Raw genomic sequence first — 17,156 nt, 5'->3', positions numbered from 1 at the left:
TGTATGAGGTCGTTTACACAGGGTTGCAAATACAGCCTAGCTCAATTGTCGGAAAAGAAGGACTTTGGGCAAGGGTGTGGACATCCCTGGCAGACCTCTGCTTCCCGAGCAGACAAAGGCATCTTTAGGAAGGTGATGAACCGGCGCGTGAGGGAGAGGCGGAGGTTGGGTGGTAAGGGTCGAGGCTCTTTGTTCTCATCCAGGCTGATGGGCTCCAAATACAAGCCTGAGCCCAGACAAAGCGGCCAAGCTGCTGCAGGACTCTGAGGGTTCCAGCCCACGGCTCGCGACCCCAGAGAGCAGGAGTGGGCGGGACGAGTGAAGCGAGAGGAGGTGCCACATGCTGCCCAGGCGCCCTTTCCCGGCCTCCCAAAACCGCCCGCAGGGAGGCGCGCACCTCTAGTCCCTCCGGGGGAAATAGACCTGGGACGCTCCACATTTGAGGGGTAACATTCCTACTGTGGCCCTTTCCTGGACGCCGCTGGCGGGTGGGCGCTACCCAGGATGCCAGGGAAAAGGAGGCGGTGCAGTCACAGGCGCGGCGGTTGGGCTGGCCCGGCTGGGTTTCGCTTGCACCCTTTTCGGGCTTAGCTACAGTCTCTTCCCTGCTCCCCAGAAAAAACCTGGGGCGGGCGCTTGAGTTAATCACGGGGAAGCGAGGTGCGCCACGGGTCTATCCCCGAGAGCTGGCGGCGAAGATGGAAGAATGAGTGAGGAGACAGGGAAGCCTTTATTGCAGAAATCGAGCCTCTTTAAAAAAAAAAAAAAAAAAATCACTTTTCCTGCTCAGCCTGCAACCGGGCTCCTCCTCCTAAATTAAAACACACCATTACAGGTGTGCGGGGAGAGGCAGAGAGCCCGCTGCTGGCGTCGCGTTTCTACTGGTGCTCCGCAGTGTCCTGGCTGCCGCGGTCGCCACCGGCTCATCCTTGAGACAGTGGAGTTGGCGCGGCCGCGAGCAATGAGAGGGCAGCCAATCCCCTTGAGCACCCTTTCCCTCAGAATAAAACGTTCAACGGAAAAAGCTTGTGACATTAGTTCATGATTTCGTTTTAACTCCCAAATACTGCTTTTGGTGGAGGAATTGACTCATCAAACGATCATTTCATTGACACTTCGTCCAAGCCAAGTGGAGGGGTTTTTTTGTTTTGTTTTGTTTTTTGAGATGAGTAAACTGGAATGGAGGTTTGACTCCAGAGCCCAGGCCAATATTTAAGTGAGGCAAGACCTTTAGGGTGGGAGGTGGGGCGGGGGGTACTGCGTGTCTTGCCAGTGGGCAATAGATTCAATTAAGGGTTTTCCATATTCTTCATATCTTAAAACATCCCCCTAGATTCATATTTAGCTTCCCTGCTATCATTTTTCAATAGACAGGCAATTTCTTTGTCTGTTGGACCTCTCCCTCTCTCAACTGAAGGTCCCATCTAGAGTCAGTGCAGTATTACTCTTATATACAATGTTAAGCAGTCATTTCCTGCAGAAGGAAAAAGAGCACCAGCACAACTTTCCTTCCACCCATCCACATTCTCGTATGTCCACAGGAGTACTAGCAGCATGTTTTATTTATATATATATACATATATATATACACATATATATATATATGTATATATATATATATGGGAATATTTGAGAATAAGTCAAGTAATTATGGAACATTTAAAACTGATATTTCCTCCCATGCAAACCTATTAATTGTCTGGCATGATGACTAGTTAATAAGGTTGAACTCAAAGGGCATTGAGGGTATGAAGTGGTCTATTTTCGACAGAAATCTTTTCTTAATGGGAAAATGTCACTTGTCTCACAAGTGGCCCATGATTTCACTGGCTCTGTGTACTCTTTGGGTGTCATTGGAAATGTGCTAACCTAAGGCTCTTACAGATAATAATATGCGAGTATGCTCATTTAATGAGATAATATATTTGAGAGTGTAACAAACTTTAATATCATACAAATATTTTTTGATTGTTATTCCTTAAAATTTGCCATAAACCACTTTTCTGGTTGACCACAAACGAGATTTCAAATTACTTTTCTTATCATTTGAGATCTTTTAAATTTCATTGTGTACCTTAGGTTGTCTCACCAGTATTAATTCTGAGACTTATGACAGAATTGATTGTGGAGATAAGCATTCATACTTACAGTATCACCATTGTCAGCAAAGTTCCTTCCAGTTTTTCTAGGATAGAACATACTCTTATAAATTATGAAACCCAGAAAATGTACTTTACTTTATGTTATATTTGGAATTCTGCTAAAAACCATAAAGCAGTAAGTTAAGGTAGTACGTCTCTCATTTTTATTTTTAGTTGTTTGACACTTAGGTAATGAAGATACAAAACTGCCTGCTGTTTGTGTTCAGACTTAGTTGGATGCCATTTCTTTTTTAAAAAATGACTTTAAAAATTTTATATTAAGGAAGAAATTTAGCCTAGTCCAAAGGAAACACATTCATTCCAAAATCAAGTCATGAAGAGTTTTCAGTGGAGTTGAATGCAAGGCTTCAGGGACCTAATTTTATGAAACAAAATTAATCATATTTGTTATGTACTGCAGAATTAATAGAATAAATTATAGTGATGCCTGACAACTCAAATTTCAAATAGAAAAAATATTAATAAATATAGTATCATAACTAATGATTAGTTTGTTACTAGTATTGCACTGATTCCATCTAAGTAGGTTTTAAGCTCCACATAAGCAAGAATACTGTAGAACATATATTGCTTTATGCTGCATTATTTCCTTGATGTGTTTTATAATTTTCCCTTTAGAAGTGCATGTTGAATCTTCCTGTATGTAGCCCTATGCAAGAAATGTTTTCAGTGCAGCTGTTTAGCAATCATGTCCGATCTGGAATAAGAAACTGTAGTGGGCGGCAACATTCTTCATGCCTTGCATTCATGGGAAGGAAAATTCTTTTTTAAGACAGAACATTACCAAGGTCACAAGTGAAAACTCTCTTGGGACCCATTTAACTTTATACAAAGAAATTTGCTCCAGAGCCTCAGATTGCACTAAGCCTGGCCTTCTCATATAGGAATTTCATTGACTTCAAGAAGTGTGACTGGTTGTAGCTGTTTTTTATTCAAACTTCTTTCCAGTGATAAAAGTCTGAAATTTGGCTTGTCACCAACCAATTCAATGAAAACAATTCAAAGAGCAGAGTAACATAGTACCATTTCATTAATATAAATCACATTTTTTTTTAAATCTTAGAGGTTCTGAAAAGGCTCCATACAGATAGGTACACCATAACCATCATTTTGCCATGTCAAAAGTATCTACATCGGTAAAGCAATCTTCCACAGATATTTAAAAATGCCAACCTATGTATATTTTTATTTCTCCTATAAAAGTTCGTTGGTGTTGGAATTAATCATTATAACTATAGTAATCTGTGGTTAGAAAAAGATGACAATGATAGGCTGGAAAGATCCCTACCCCTAGAAATAATGAGAGTTTGTGCCATACTCTTAAAGGCATATCTTCAAAACTGTGAAGGTTAACTTCTTTGTATATCTACATTTTCATTCATATGTAGGTATTATCATTAGACATATAATATAAAAATTGACTTCTGGGCCACTGACTAGTAAATTGCTCCCCATGTTTCCTTGCATCCTAAATGACCTCTATAAAATGATTATTACTAGCCATGCATAGGCATGCAAATGTATCATTTTCACAAGTAGGATAGTTTAAATATTAATTTTTACAGAGTACTAAATTTCACAGGAGTAGTTGCATATGACGCTTTGAGTTGCTTCAAATTGGAACTACATGTTTAAAAAAGAATGCAGACAAAAATACCAAACTACAAGCCTCCAATTAGAGAATTCATCTAACAGCTGTTACACATGCAGCGTTTCCATTGATAGTAGGAGAGGATTGCCTACGTAATAAACACAGATTTAGATTTTGTGACTGAGCAAATAGTTATGTTATTTTTTAGTTATATTTTTGAGATTCTGACATTGAAAGTAACATGTAAAGAAATAAATGCAGATACTGAAAGGGCTATGCCATACACAGGTGGCTTTTCAATTCTGAGTCTGGGTTTACATTTATAAAGTACCAAGAAATTAGTCTATTGAACAATGAACTGGTTCAGCTATAAATGTCCTAATAGCATAAATGCTATCAAAGGTATCTGTCACTATTATCATTATCTCCAGCACCCCTGCTACTACCATGATACATGGTATACTTCCTGACACTATTGATTGGAGGGAGTAGCACAGTTAATTCTTTTGATGTAATAGAAAATATCAGTAATAATGGCTACTCAACGAGTTTTCTCTCCACTATAATCTCTGTCTCCCTCCCATCACCAATTATTAGGAAAGTGTCTCTTGTTTTGAGACTCAATGTAATTTTAGAAATTAGCACTTCAATAGTGCTTTATAAATTACTTTCACATACAGAGTCCTACTTAATCCTTGCAAAGTCATTGTACATTAGATAACAGTTATTGCAATTTTCAAGGTAAAATAAGGCCTCGGTGGCCTAGAAAAAAATATTATCCAAGGTCATATAGCCTAACAAGTGATAGAATCACCAACATGTCCAGATCACTTGATATTCCAAGGTCTTCTTACTCCAAAACAAAAGATTTTTCCCTTATGTCTATATGCCTTCTGTGAAAATAAAATACAATCTTGGGAATCACAATTATACAGATGCAGAAGAATTGGCCAAACATCCTGTCCTATTGTCTAAACACAGAGGAGAGGAATTGGCTAAAGGGGAACAGAGCTTTGATGATAATTTTTTTCTTTTAGTACTACAAAAGCCTTTTCCTTTCAAGATTTTTTTTCATCCAGTAACATTTGTTTTTATTGGTTTATGAGGGTTTATATTAGTTTATAACAGTATGTAAGTTTCAGGTGTACAACATTATAATTTAACATCTGTGTACACTATAACACACTCACCACCATAAAATTGACCCCTTTTACGCATTTCACCCTATTACCCCCACCCTTCCACTCTGGTAACCACCAGTCCGTTGTCTGTCATTGATGAGTTTGTTTTTATTTTTTTTTGTTTGTTCATTTTGATTTTTTTATTCCATATAGTATTTGTCTTTCTCAATCTAACTTATTTCACCTAGCATAATACCTTCGTGGTCCGTCCATGTTGTTGCAAATGGCAAGATTTCATCTGTTTGTTTTATGGCTGAGTAGTATTCGTGTGTGTGTGTGTGTGTGTGTGTGTGTGTGTGTGTGTGTGTACATATATATCACATCTTTAGCGATTCATCTGTCAATAAACACTTAGGTTGTTTTCATATCTTGTCTATTTTAAATAATGGACATAAAGGTGCATATATCTTTTTAAATTAGTGTTTTCATAGTCCTTGGATAAATACCCAGAAGTGGAATAGAAGATAATATGGTAGTTCTATTCTTAATTTTTTTAATGGACTGCTATTCTTAATTTTTTTGAAGAACTTCCATATTATTTTCCATATGGGCTGCACCAATTTATAATCCCACCAACAGTGAATGAGGGGTTTCTTTTTACCACATCCTCTCCAACACTTGTTATTTCTTGTCTTTTTGGTAATAGCCATTCCAGCAGGTGTGAGATGATGTGATTCTGATTTGCATTTCCCTAATAATTAGTGATGTTGAACATCTATTCATGTGTCTGTTAGCCGTCTGTATTTCTTCTTTGGGAAATGTCATTCAGCTGTTCTGCCCATTTTTTTAATCAGATTTTTTTCGTTGTTATTGAGTCGTATGAGTACTTTATATATTTTGGATATTAACCCTTTATTGGATGTATAATTTGCAAATATCTTTTCCCATTTGGTAGATTGCCTTGCATTTTGTTGATGGTTTCCTTTGCTGTCAAAGGCTTTTCCTTTATATGAATTGGTTTTATTTCAAAAAGAATAGGTATAAGTAATTCTCCTGATGAAGTCATATTCAATTAATCTTTATAATACCTTTCATCGTGCTCATATCTCTTCTTCTAACATGTAGAAAAAGTTCTATCTAAAATTTGTTACCAGAAATCTAAATCAAGTTATATATTATGCTACTTAGACAAAATGCTTCTTATTTTCACAAAGCTGGCATTTTTATTTTGTTTCAGAGATGGTGAACTGTGTTTGAGTCGATCACTTGTCAATAGTTCCGATAAGATCATTCGAAAGGCTGGCTCTTCAATCTTCCAGCACTCTGTAGAAGGTTGGAAAATCAATTCCTCTTTGGTCCTGGAGATAAGGTGAGTTTCTTTAATAAGGCAGAATACATTTCACACCATGTTTTTGAATACATTGGGCTTGGCAAACTTATATTGAATGCTTGATTTATAGTTTAACTATGAATACTTTAATAAAAGAGTGAACCAGCTCTACCTAATGTTATTCACTGAAGAATATGAAACCATAAAAATGAAATCATGCAGTCAGAAATTTAAGGGTGAATGTGTGAGTTTTGAATATACTGCCTTTATAACTAATGAAATAAGATATTTAGTAGAGTACTAATATTTATATACTTTTCTTTGCTCAGTTACTCAGGATAGACATATATTTTGAGAGTTAGCTTTAACTTCTCTACTAAGTGTTCATACTGATCTTGTGTTTTCTCACACTAGATAGATAAAATAGAGCCTATTTAACTTTTATTTTGCTGACAATTACAAATACAAATTACAAATACGATTACAAATAAATTTAACTTACTCTATCAATGGGTATGTGAGCTTCTGTAATAAAAGTCTTAATAATTTTATCCTCGATAGATAAAAAACAGAAAATAAGCTTTCTAGAGTACTAACTTATTCTTCGTAAGATGTTAGCATTGTAGCTAAACAAGATCTTGAAATCAAACTCAGTGTCTAAATATACCCATTATATCTATTTTCTTCAATTTTACTTTTATTACTAGTAAGAAAGGTAGGGCCAGATCTTCCTAATTATGAAGGAAGAAAGCAAATAATTTTTCCCTATAGTTACATTGTTGTATTGGTTGGTATGTTTAAATCAGAGCATTTTGGTAAATCAGAACTCTTTAAAAGTTCAAGAGAATAACTATCCTTTACATAATAAAATTTTTGCATTTTTCTAGCATTGGCGAAATGCTAATTATTCAATGATTGAATATTAACACACAGATTTTATAAGAGTAGATAATGGTTAAGAGGATAAGCTGCTGATCTATTTAGGTTACTACTAATCACTTCTTAGATCATACTCATAAATAATGTAGAGTGTAAGCAACTTGAAGGAAGAATCTACTACTCTCATCTTTTAAAGTATGCATAGCAATTCATAGAATTCATTGCTGCAAATGCACTCACTACATGTTGAAAGAGTATCTTTAAAGAGATGTGTCAGAGAAATGTAGGGATGGTTAGACTACTTTGTATTAAAACTTTGGAAGTGACTGGAAAGAGAAATAGGAATCAAATCACGGCATTGTCAAGTGGTACTGTGGTTGGTTTTCGTTTAGAGGGAACATTGTATATTTGTAGCTGGAGCGCAAGAACACAAGAATGAGTAGAGTCTGTTGACCAAGTTTATAAATTGGTATATTTGAAGTAGGGACTAGGGGCAGAGGGGTTGGGAGTACCAGATGGGGAAAAAACTTAAAGGCAATATTAAAAATTTGTAGATTCCTTATAAAAGTATAGGTTTTCATATACACTTGAGAAATTGAAAACTTTGACATTCTGGACCTGAATTCCCCTAAGAACTTGTTGTCTGAAGCGAACACTAGCCAAAGTCTCTCTAGTTTAACATTTTTACACCTAGGGCTCCTTTTTCTCTTGGTACCTACCTAGTATCTTCTTTCTTATTTCACACCCTTATACTCACATTTGAATTCAGAAACTCTATAAGAGATGAGATAATTATGAGAAAAAAGCCAAAGTATGTGGGACTAGATGAAGTTATAAATACAGGGTGGTTTAGTTCAGAAGAGAGTAAAGATTCACATTTCTTAAAAGTAGATTATAAAGAAAGAAAAATAAATGATTAAAAAAGGAAATATTTGATCTATAAAGATGTCTTAAAGGCAAACTTTAAAATTGAATGATTGGCAGGAAGTGAGCCAATTAAGTAAAGCTATACAGATCATGTAAAGGAAAGAAATGGAAGAAAGTAAAATGAAATAAATTGTAATAGTTTAATATAGCTAGACATGCTAAATAATATATCAGATAAAGTAAAATCTATTAAGTAAGTTAAATAAGTAACTGGAAATAGTTTAATTAATGTATCTGGCTATGTCTTCCTAGTATCTATACAAGAATTAATACTTTAGATGTGCATGAAACTACAGAAGTATGTTTTGCTATTTTTAAGATATTCAAGCTAAATATATTAAGCAGTTCATTATTGCAACTTTACAGATTAATGAGGGTTGTATTCATATCTTTGAGGGTGATCTATTTTCAATTATAACAGCTGATAATGTGTTTGAAGCATTAGTACTCTTTTCATATGGTTCTCTTTAAGAGATAAAAAAGTAAACAATAAAACAGTGAGCAAATATTGAATAATACATACAAAGTTGTCACTTCCTTACAAGAAAATAATAATTTTTAAAACCATTATTGCACAATGTGCAAACAGTTCATTGAAATTATAATTGCCTATAACATTAGTAACTAGTATTAATCAGTTTGACACCTGTAGTGAAAAATTTAGAATACAGAAATAGTTGATTGTTAGCTTAGCTTTTGTTTTTCTAAGTTATGCTGGGAACTAATCATATTTTTTACTATTTTTTTTCTTTGTTTTTTCCCCACATCGGTAGCATTTATGAAGAATCATATTACTTTGTCTGTGAGTGGGTATGGGCATATTTTACAAGTATTTTCAAAATTCTTCTTTGAAGTTTTCGATTAAGACATTACAACTAATCATTTTTGATCTTACATGATTGAACCATGCTTACATCTCTCTCACTTAAAAAAATCTCATTAAAATTATAATGCTCTTGTGACATTTCTAATAAATTATTTATCTATTTGCATTAGAATGTGAAACAGTCACTGAAGATAAATTGTCTTTTCCTACATTTATAGACATGATTTTCTTTTTACTTATTCTTTTGCCCTATATATACTCTGCTACTTTGATAAGCATATCAAGAATTGATTCATATATATTCATTGAACAACTGTACCTCTGGGGAGTTGTCTAAGAGATATGGTTTCATGTATTAGTTCATTATACTTTGAAGATTCACTGTGATTTAGGGAAGTTTATGCATTCTACAGCTAACTTCACAATTAAAATAATTAGCTTGGTTAAAGGCTTGATTATATTGGTACTCGTTTGTTCTTTATTATTGTAAGCTAAGAAATGACACTTTTAAGATGCATCAGATGTTGTGAGTAAATCTGTAAACATTGTATTGAGACATTATTTGGTCATGCCTAACACTTGTGACTTGACTTTTTCTTTCCATTTTGGGTTGTTTCTTGTCTTTTTCGCCCGCCCCTCCCCCCCCCATATGTTGAATAGAACCTAAAGAATTAACAATACCTAACATGGATGTATGAAAATGCATGAGCTCAAATACTCATCAGAACAGAGTAAGCACATCATAATCAGTCAGCAAAAATATTTTCAACTCTTAGTATCATTATATATCAGAGTTCTTAAACAGATAAGGCTGGCAGGTTAACTAAGCATATTGCAAATTTATATGTACTTACCTGTAAAAAGAAATTTTGCTGTTGCCTGCATTTATTTACTTTATAAAAAGATCCACAAACACTTCTTCTACTTAGTTTGTTCAGTAAGCGACCAGTAGAGCACATCTTTGGTCACAGAGCTTCTTAGTGGCAGAGTCAAGCTACAAAGCTAGGCCTGTCTGCCTGTAAAACTAGAGCTCTTATTAAGAAACAAACTTATTGGAAGACTATATGTTAATACTAAAAATGTATACGATTAAAGCATCTATGAATTACACAGCATTTTTGTTCTAAAATAACAAAATATATATAAGATGTTATTGATCCAAAATTGCCAAATGCTGGGCCAAATATGAAATGGCCATCTGAGGTGTAAATTAAACTAAAAAATGCTTTCCTTCAAGCATTCTGAGATAATTTTGTCTTTTCATTTGGTTGTTTTTAGAATATTTATTTTGATACTAGAATATCTTTCAGTATTGGTTCTGAATACTAGATAACAGTGAGGACTGTCAGCTCAGAAGTCCTAATAAGCTACAGGTTATGTTTTTTAAGATCACTGACTTATAGGGCCTCATGAAAATAATCTTTGAGACAAAAAAAAAAAAAATCATGTGTTTTTTCAGCTTTTTGCAGGCATAACAAAACAGTTGGCATTTCTTAAAACTTTTTTCTTTTTAGTAAACCATGTAGTAATAATTAAATTCAGTGATGACTTTTGCCTGGATTTTTGTCAAAAGTTTTTAAAAACTGATTCCTAATATGAATGTCAACCTAATTTGCTTCTCAACTTGTGATGCATTCCAACTGTAAGATTTGTCTCACAATACTTGCTGGTGGTGTCAACAATGTCATCTAGATTGAATTTCAGTTGCTACAGCACGTATGCTTGTTGTTGACAGGAAACCTACAGAGAAGAAAGAGTGGCACCTGGTGATAGGTTAGCTATATTTAACATTTCACAAGTGAAAACAATGCTTAGTACATTAATTCTCTGAGACTCTACAGCTGTTATTTCGAATGATGGGCAATGTTGAAAGGGAAGTTCTAGTTGAAAATTCAGTTGAAAAGTTTCTGTATAGAATCTATTTTTGTCAGTTTAACAGTCAGTCTAAACCAACCTTTCAGTTTAAGCCAGTGTTGCCTAACAAAAATATGATCTTTATGACTAAGACTTTTAGTCTCACTAAAAGTGAAACATATTTTTGGATTCTTTCAGTCATCTTTATCATGAAAACAGTTGCTGATTTGGTGTATTCTTATCTAATGGGTTTAAAAATTTACATTATGCTTGTAAAATGACAGTTAAAGACATTTAAGGAATCTTTTTGGTTGTTGTTCTTTTAAGTTACACGCAGGAAACGCAACCCCTGCTTTAAATACCTGGTAATAACTTGACTACGTATTAGGAAAACTTGTACAGAAGGACCTTAAATAATGTAGTTTCCATTCAATGTAGTTTTGTTATAACATTGATGAGAAAAAAAAAATATCTATCTATCTATCTATCTATCTATCTATCTATCTATCTATCTATCTATCTATCTATCTATCCGTCTGGGACCATTGCCTGTGTGGAGTTTGCATGTTCTCCCTATGTCTATGTAGATTTTTCTCTGGGTCCTCTGGTTTCCTCCCACAATGCAGAGACATGCACATTAGGTGAACTGGTGTGTCTACCTTGTCCCAATCTGAGTGAGTGTGGATGTGGGTGTGAGTGCACCCCGTGATGGAAGGGTGTCCTGTCTAGAGTGAATGCCTACCTTGTATCCTGAGCTGCCAGGATCCAGTCTGGCTACCCATGATCCTGAACTGGAATAAGTAAGTTAGAAAAGAATTCTCTTACTTGTTTTTATTCATCTTTCTTAAATGTGTGTGTAGCTCGTGTTTATTTCAGTGTTTAATATTTGAAGTGTTTTGGGTCTTTAGAAGTTTGGTGACGTTTTGTGACGAGATATATATTGTAGGAACTTAACTCTCATTTATATCAATTAGCCTGTGGCCAAATCAGTTTTAAGTCTTTTCACTTAAAGTCGCAGTTTCCTAGAACTTATCTATGACATTAGATGAGGAGGGCTTACTAGACCGGTTCAGCCTGCATATTAAACACTAGCTTTTGTTGATTCATGTTTCTTTAGAGCCCAAAAGTTAAACTGAGCTTTCTTTCTATCTCTCTCATTCTGAAGTAATTTGTTTAACTTGCTCTTTTCATTCATATCAATTATCTTCTGAGCAAAAGCATGTCTGTTCTCCTTGGTGATACTTAAAGTGTTATTTCAGTTCAATGTACGTACAAGAGTTTGTCATGCTTCGAATGACATTTAGGTAATTATACTTAAGCATTAGTTTTCTTCTTTCTAAAGTCTGAACAACAACTAGACTTAGTAAATTCACAGAACTTTCTATAGTCCTTTACATCTGTAATCTAAAAAATGCCTACAGCCTGCTAGGGAGAAAAAAAAAGAACTAACCTTTCCTTAACTGTTTCCAAAAAAAATATTAAGCATTGAAGTCACAATATTATTCACTAATAGTCATTATTTTCAATCTTTCTTGCATCCTACATGAAGAATCTTAGCTCAGTTAATTTTTCATGCATGGATTTAAGCCCTAAAAGAGTAACTAAATGTTTGGTTCAATGTAAGAAAAAGAACATACTGGGGACATTCAAGGTTTCCTCCTCCACTCTTTCAGTTTAAAAAAAGCAAATACTACATTAACGATCATTTTGAATTTTGCCTAAAATCTTATATTTTAATATTTTGATTAGTCTATATGAATTGATATTTTTTATTCTGTCTTGGAAGGCACTTTTACTGTTTTTACTGCTCCTATTTAAAAAAATAAATTGTTGGGCCTATAACAGCCTTGGAAGAACATGTATAATAGTATCATCTGCACTTAATAATTATTGTTCTCATTAAGCATATAGGACAATATGATGTCTTTCAAAACTTTTCTGAACTCTAATAGTCTACTTTTTATAATAGTTTTCCCTGAGTGAATAAATTAACGATGTCCTATGATACTCAGGAACTTAAAAGACTTAATGTTTGAAAATACTCTTGCTGTTACCTTTCTAACACAGCAGAGGAGCTATTATTGGAAAGTTCCTCTTGTAATCAGTTGACATACATGTACGTGTTAACTGTTTTCATGAGTATAGGGATTTTCCATTTTGGATTTCCAAGCTAAAGAGTCTTCTTTCAAATCTGGACCTGAAGTTTATTTACTTCATGCTTGCAAACGTCACTAATTGTGAGTTACATCTTTAAATATCTACTGCAACCCCTTCAAATTATGTTCAAAGGAAAATGATAATACCATCTAGTTTGGTGATTTGACCACATCCGTGCAGTCTTTATTTAAAGCCAGCCTTGTCGTTTTCACAGGAAATGAAAAATTTTTGTTGAAATGCAGGTGTCAGGTACTAATTTTTTTCCCCTAAACAAGTAGATAGTTTTAATAAGTATGAACAAAAGTTTCTATGGATTTCTGCTCTTGGTGCTAGTTAACTTTTGTTAAGAATCATATTTGTTTGCTTAACTTAATGAAAGACTTCTGAATTTTCTGCAGTTCAAATGACCTATAGTTACTGATTTCACCAGCGATTCTCTTCTTATATATTCTTTACTTTGTTAAGATGAACTGTTATGGTGCCTGATAGTATTTCTGTTAATTCTTAAATTTCATTTTTAGGGCATTTATACAGGTTTTCCTACACAAAGTCTACTCTTTATGAACCTGATATTTTGAATTTTTGAGAAATTTTTTTCAATATATCCTTTTTCAGAAAGCTGACGGACATATTCCTTGTAAAATCTGGCCAAATAAAGTTTTAAATCACCTGGTTTTCTAATTGGACCACACATTAAACTGGGACCTATTTAATGCAAACCAAAATAAAGAAAACAAAAAGATCTCGGTTATTTTCCATTCCACCTTGCTAGTCATGCTTCTGGCTCACAAGTGTGATTTAGAGAATTGCCCTTTTGGTGGATGATGGGAGAAGGTCATACTTTGTGCTAAGTAATAAAATGTACAAATTGTGATGGAGCTTAAAGAATAATACCACTAAAGGAAAAATATGTCTGTCATATCTTGATAATGGCATTGTTTTTAGCACTCTGAAAATACAAGCTCGTAGTAAGAGCATTTCAGCAAATAATATCCAACTTTCGACCAAAAAGAACTTTCTCAGATTGTTTTTAAATGTTATGTGTTTGGTAGCTTAAAGATCAAGCAATCACCAGACTTTGTAGGCCAGGTTCATAGTTTTTTGTTTTTTTTGTTTTTTGGCAATATAATTCCTTCAAAAATTTATTTAGGCTCCCGGGCTACTTCCTTGTAGTTAGTTCCTGGTGTAAATAAACCCACCTAAAGATTTCTTCTGAACACAGCTCTTCAGTGTTCTGTCTCTCCTCTCATTATTCGGGCCTAACCCTCTTTTTCCTCAATTTAATGGCAGCTACTCTAAAGTCATTTGGATAGACATCCTTCGTTGGGAAGGAAATATCCCTCTTGCTGCTGGGATGGCTCTGATTTATAGTTGCACCTGTTGCTCATTGGAATATTAGAAACATTTGGGAGGTCCCAATTACTAGACCCTCACAGAGTTTAGATTACAGGTCATTGCCAGAGATATTCCCTTCCATCTCATTTTGCAACTTAGCTATTTCGTGCAACAAACATAAAACATGAAAACACTTTTTAACCAATTCTCCAAGAATAACAGGCTTATTAGATATAGAGCATGTTATTGCAGACAACAATTTCATAAGGAGATTTGCTGTATCATGCCAAGGGTCACCAGCTTTCCAGCCAGCTATATCTATTATCTTATTTTCCATCACCTAACTTAGTATATGCATATATGTTTATGCAGCTTCTCATATCTGTTATCAGTTTCTTTATTAGTTATGGGATAGGCTAAGCTTCCATAAAAAAGAAACCTTAAAATACAAGGATCAAACAAGTTGAAAGTTTATTTCTCTCTCATATAGTCATGCACAGGATCCACTCATATACCACTTAAGAAAATTAACTCACATGACCAAAACCAGTGCACTTATGTTTGAAAGTTTGAAAATGTTTTTGTTGAGAACCCATGTGCTCAATTAAAATTTAAAAGATCAAATACTAAAAAAAGTGAAGAAGTCCAGTGTTCTATCTGTTCATCTTTTCCTCTAATGTACTGAGCTTGCTTTCTGAATTTTTGAACTTGGAAGGAAACTTTCATATGAAGATAGTGTTATAGTTTTAACTCTTCTTCAAATAATTATCATATGCACGTGATTTGAACTGTATATCTAAATTTGTTGAAAAGTTTAATCATTTTAATAGAGTTAACTAAGATATAATTCCAAACAATTTTAAGTTAATTCTACTCATCTTAACCAGAAAACATTAAACAAAATAGATGATTGTAGAAAATTAAATCTAGCAGAATATCTAGTTATAAAAAGTCAAGTCATGGCAATTGTATTTTATTTAATAAATTAATTTTTATATATATTTTGGTAGATGGGGGCTATGTTCTCTTCACAAATAGGTATAAATTGAGAAGCTGTGCAAATGATTTTTTAAAAATATACTCTATTCCCTATGAAATCTACTTAATTGGTTTACTTACCACCTCACAATTTAAGATTAATAATTTACCAATTTACATTTTATTATTTGGTACTTTGTAAATGATATCACCAGTTCTTGGATATGTTATCATTAATGGAAAGCTTTGTTTCTATTTCAACTACAGGAAGAACATTCTTCGTTTCCTAGATGCGGAACGAGATGTCTCAGTGGTCAAGAGCAGTTTTAAGCCTGGTGATGTCATACACTATGTGCTTGACAGGCGCCGGACACTAAATATTTCTCAGGATCTACATAGCCTCTTACCTGAAGTTTCACCAATGAAAAATCGCAGATTTAAGACCTGTGCAGTTGTTGGAAATTCTGGCATCCTGCTAGATAGTGAATGTGGAAAGGAGATTGATAGTCACAATTTTGTAATAAGGTAAGCTTTCTACTGTTCCTAAAGATTGTAATTTCTTCAAAGATGTTTAATTTAAAAATATAAAACTGACATAAATGTTTCAATCTAACAATATTAAGGATTATTGAAAGCTCAAGCCAATATGCTTTCTGTGAAGCATCCAAATTTACATTTACCCTAAAATATAAAATTAAAATTATTTTGTCATTAAAAAAAAGATTCACACCGGCATTTTTTGTCAAATGGCAATTTTATTAATTTTAATACTACATAGGAAAACTATTTTTCTTAATATTTCTTCTTCATATTCATTATTTAACATGAATTTATTCACAAATATAAATAATTAATTATTTATATTAGTGCATGAATTAATTCACTTAATTATATTTATAATTATCTTTATATTAAATAAATTCTATTACTTTATTCATAAACATTATAAACATTAATATGCAATGATGTAATAGATGTAAGGTAATTTTACTTTTTAATGATAATTACTTAGATTCTAAGAATATAATTTAGCAAGTTGATATTTGATATATTGGGCCAAATTATCTTCATTATTCTCTATACATGGTATTTGTGTATGTTAGTACTTTTTAGTTTTTGAGTTATTGCACATAATTATACATACTGTTTGTTTTTCATTGATAGTTAACAGATATTTGATGAGTCATGTGCTTGATTAACTTTTAATTAACTGAAAAAAAAAACACAACAGTAGAAATGGGATCATGATGGCATCACAACTATTAGCGATTTTTAATCCCCAATTCATATATCTGGACAGATTTTTTAGCTTGTTTTAGTTCTTTAGAAAAATTTGCTGAATGAATAAAGTATGTATATTGAAATAAGAAATAGTGCAATATAAAGATAAGTAGAAAAGATGCCGATTAGCCATGTTGACAATAACCTGAAGTCTTGAATATGCTGGAATCCAGCCTATCAAAGTAGAGATCTTGAAAACATCTTTTTGATATATAGTCTTAAAAATAAATATCATTAATTATGTAGCTATTAATTATAATACCTATGAAGTGGTAAAAAGGCATTAATTGTTTATAAAACATTAATAGCCAAGAAAAATGATAATGGAACATTATCGGGTAAATATAATTCACAAAAATGAATATAACTACAAACATTATCATCTTACCTTTTCTCACTCAGATGCAGGGTCAGAGATTCATTTGACATCAGTTGAACCTTTAAAAACCTGACCTCTTAAATTGATTGGACTGAGAGAAAAACCCTGTTAACATGTAGATATACAAACAAAATTATATCCAAAAGGAGATAAAAATGTTTGATGAGAGAATGACAATGGAAGTGGAAGTAATGAGCTTCAGACTTTGAAATCTATGTGAAGTATGGTTGTGAAAAAACCATAAAGCTTCTAGAATTTCCAAAGAGACTAAACTCAGAGGACAGGTAAAATAAAAAAGTAAAGACTTTAGAGCGTAATGGAAATTGTTGCAATGTA

General features: G+C 33.5%; 1 protein-coding gene across 1 annotated transcript in view; it reads left to right on the top strand.

Moving 5' to 3' along the window:
• Positions 1–17,156, top strand: part of ST8SIA4 (ST8 alpha-N-acetyl-neuraminide alpha-2,8-sialyltransferase 4) — an 82,108-nt gene that overhangs the window by 1,745 nt on the left and 63,207 nt on the right. The window contains exons 2-3 of the mRNA XM_006913247.1: positions 6,112–6,243; positions 15,428–15,685. Of these exons, the coding sequence (XP_006913309.1) occupies positions 6,112–6,243; positions 15,428–15,685 (390 nt within the window). The remainder of the gene's footprint in view (positions 1–6,111; positions 6,244–15,427; positions 15,686–17,156) is intronic.

This window comes from Pteropus alecto, unplaced genomic scaffold (genome assembly GCF_000325575.1).
Source record: "Pteropus alecto unplaced genomic scaffold, ASM32557v1 scaffold20, whole genome shotgun sequence".
Classification (NCBI taxonomy): Eukaryota; Metazoa; Chordata; class Mammalia; order Chiroptera; family Pteropodidae; genus Pteropus; species Pteropus alecto.
The sequence above is the reverse complement of the archived record's forward strand: the minus strand, read 5'-3'. Positions and strand labels throughout refer to the sequence as shown.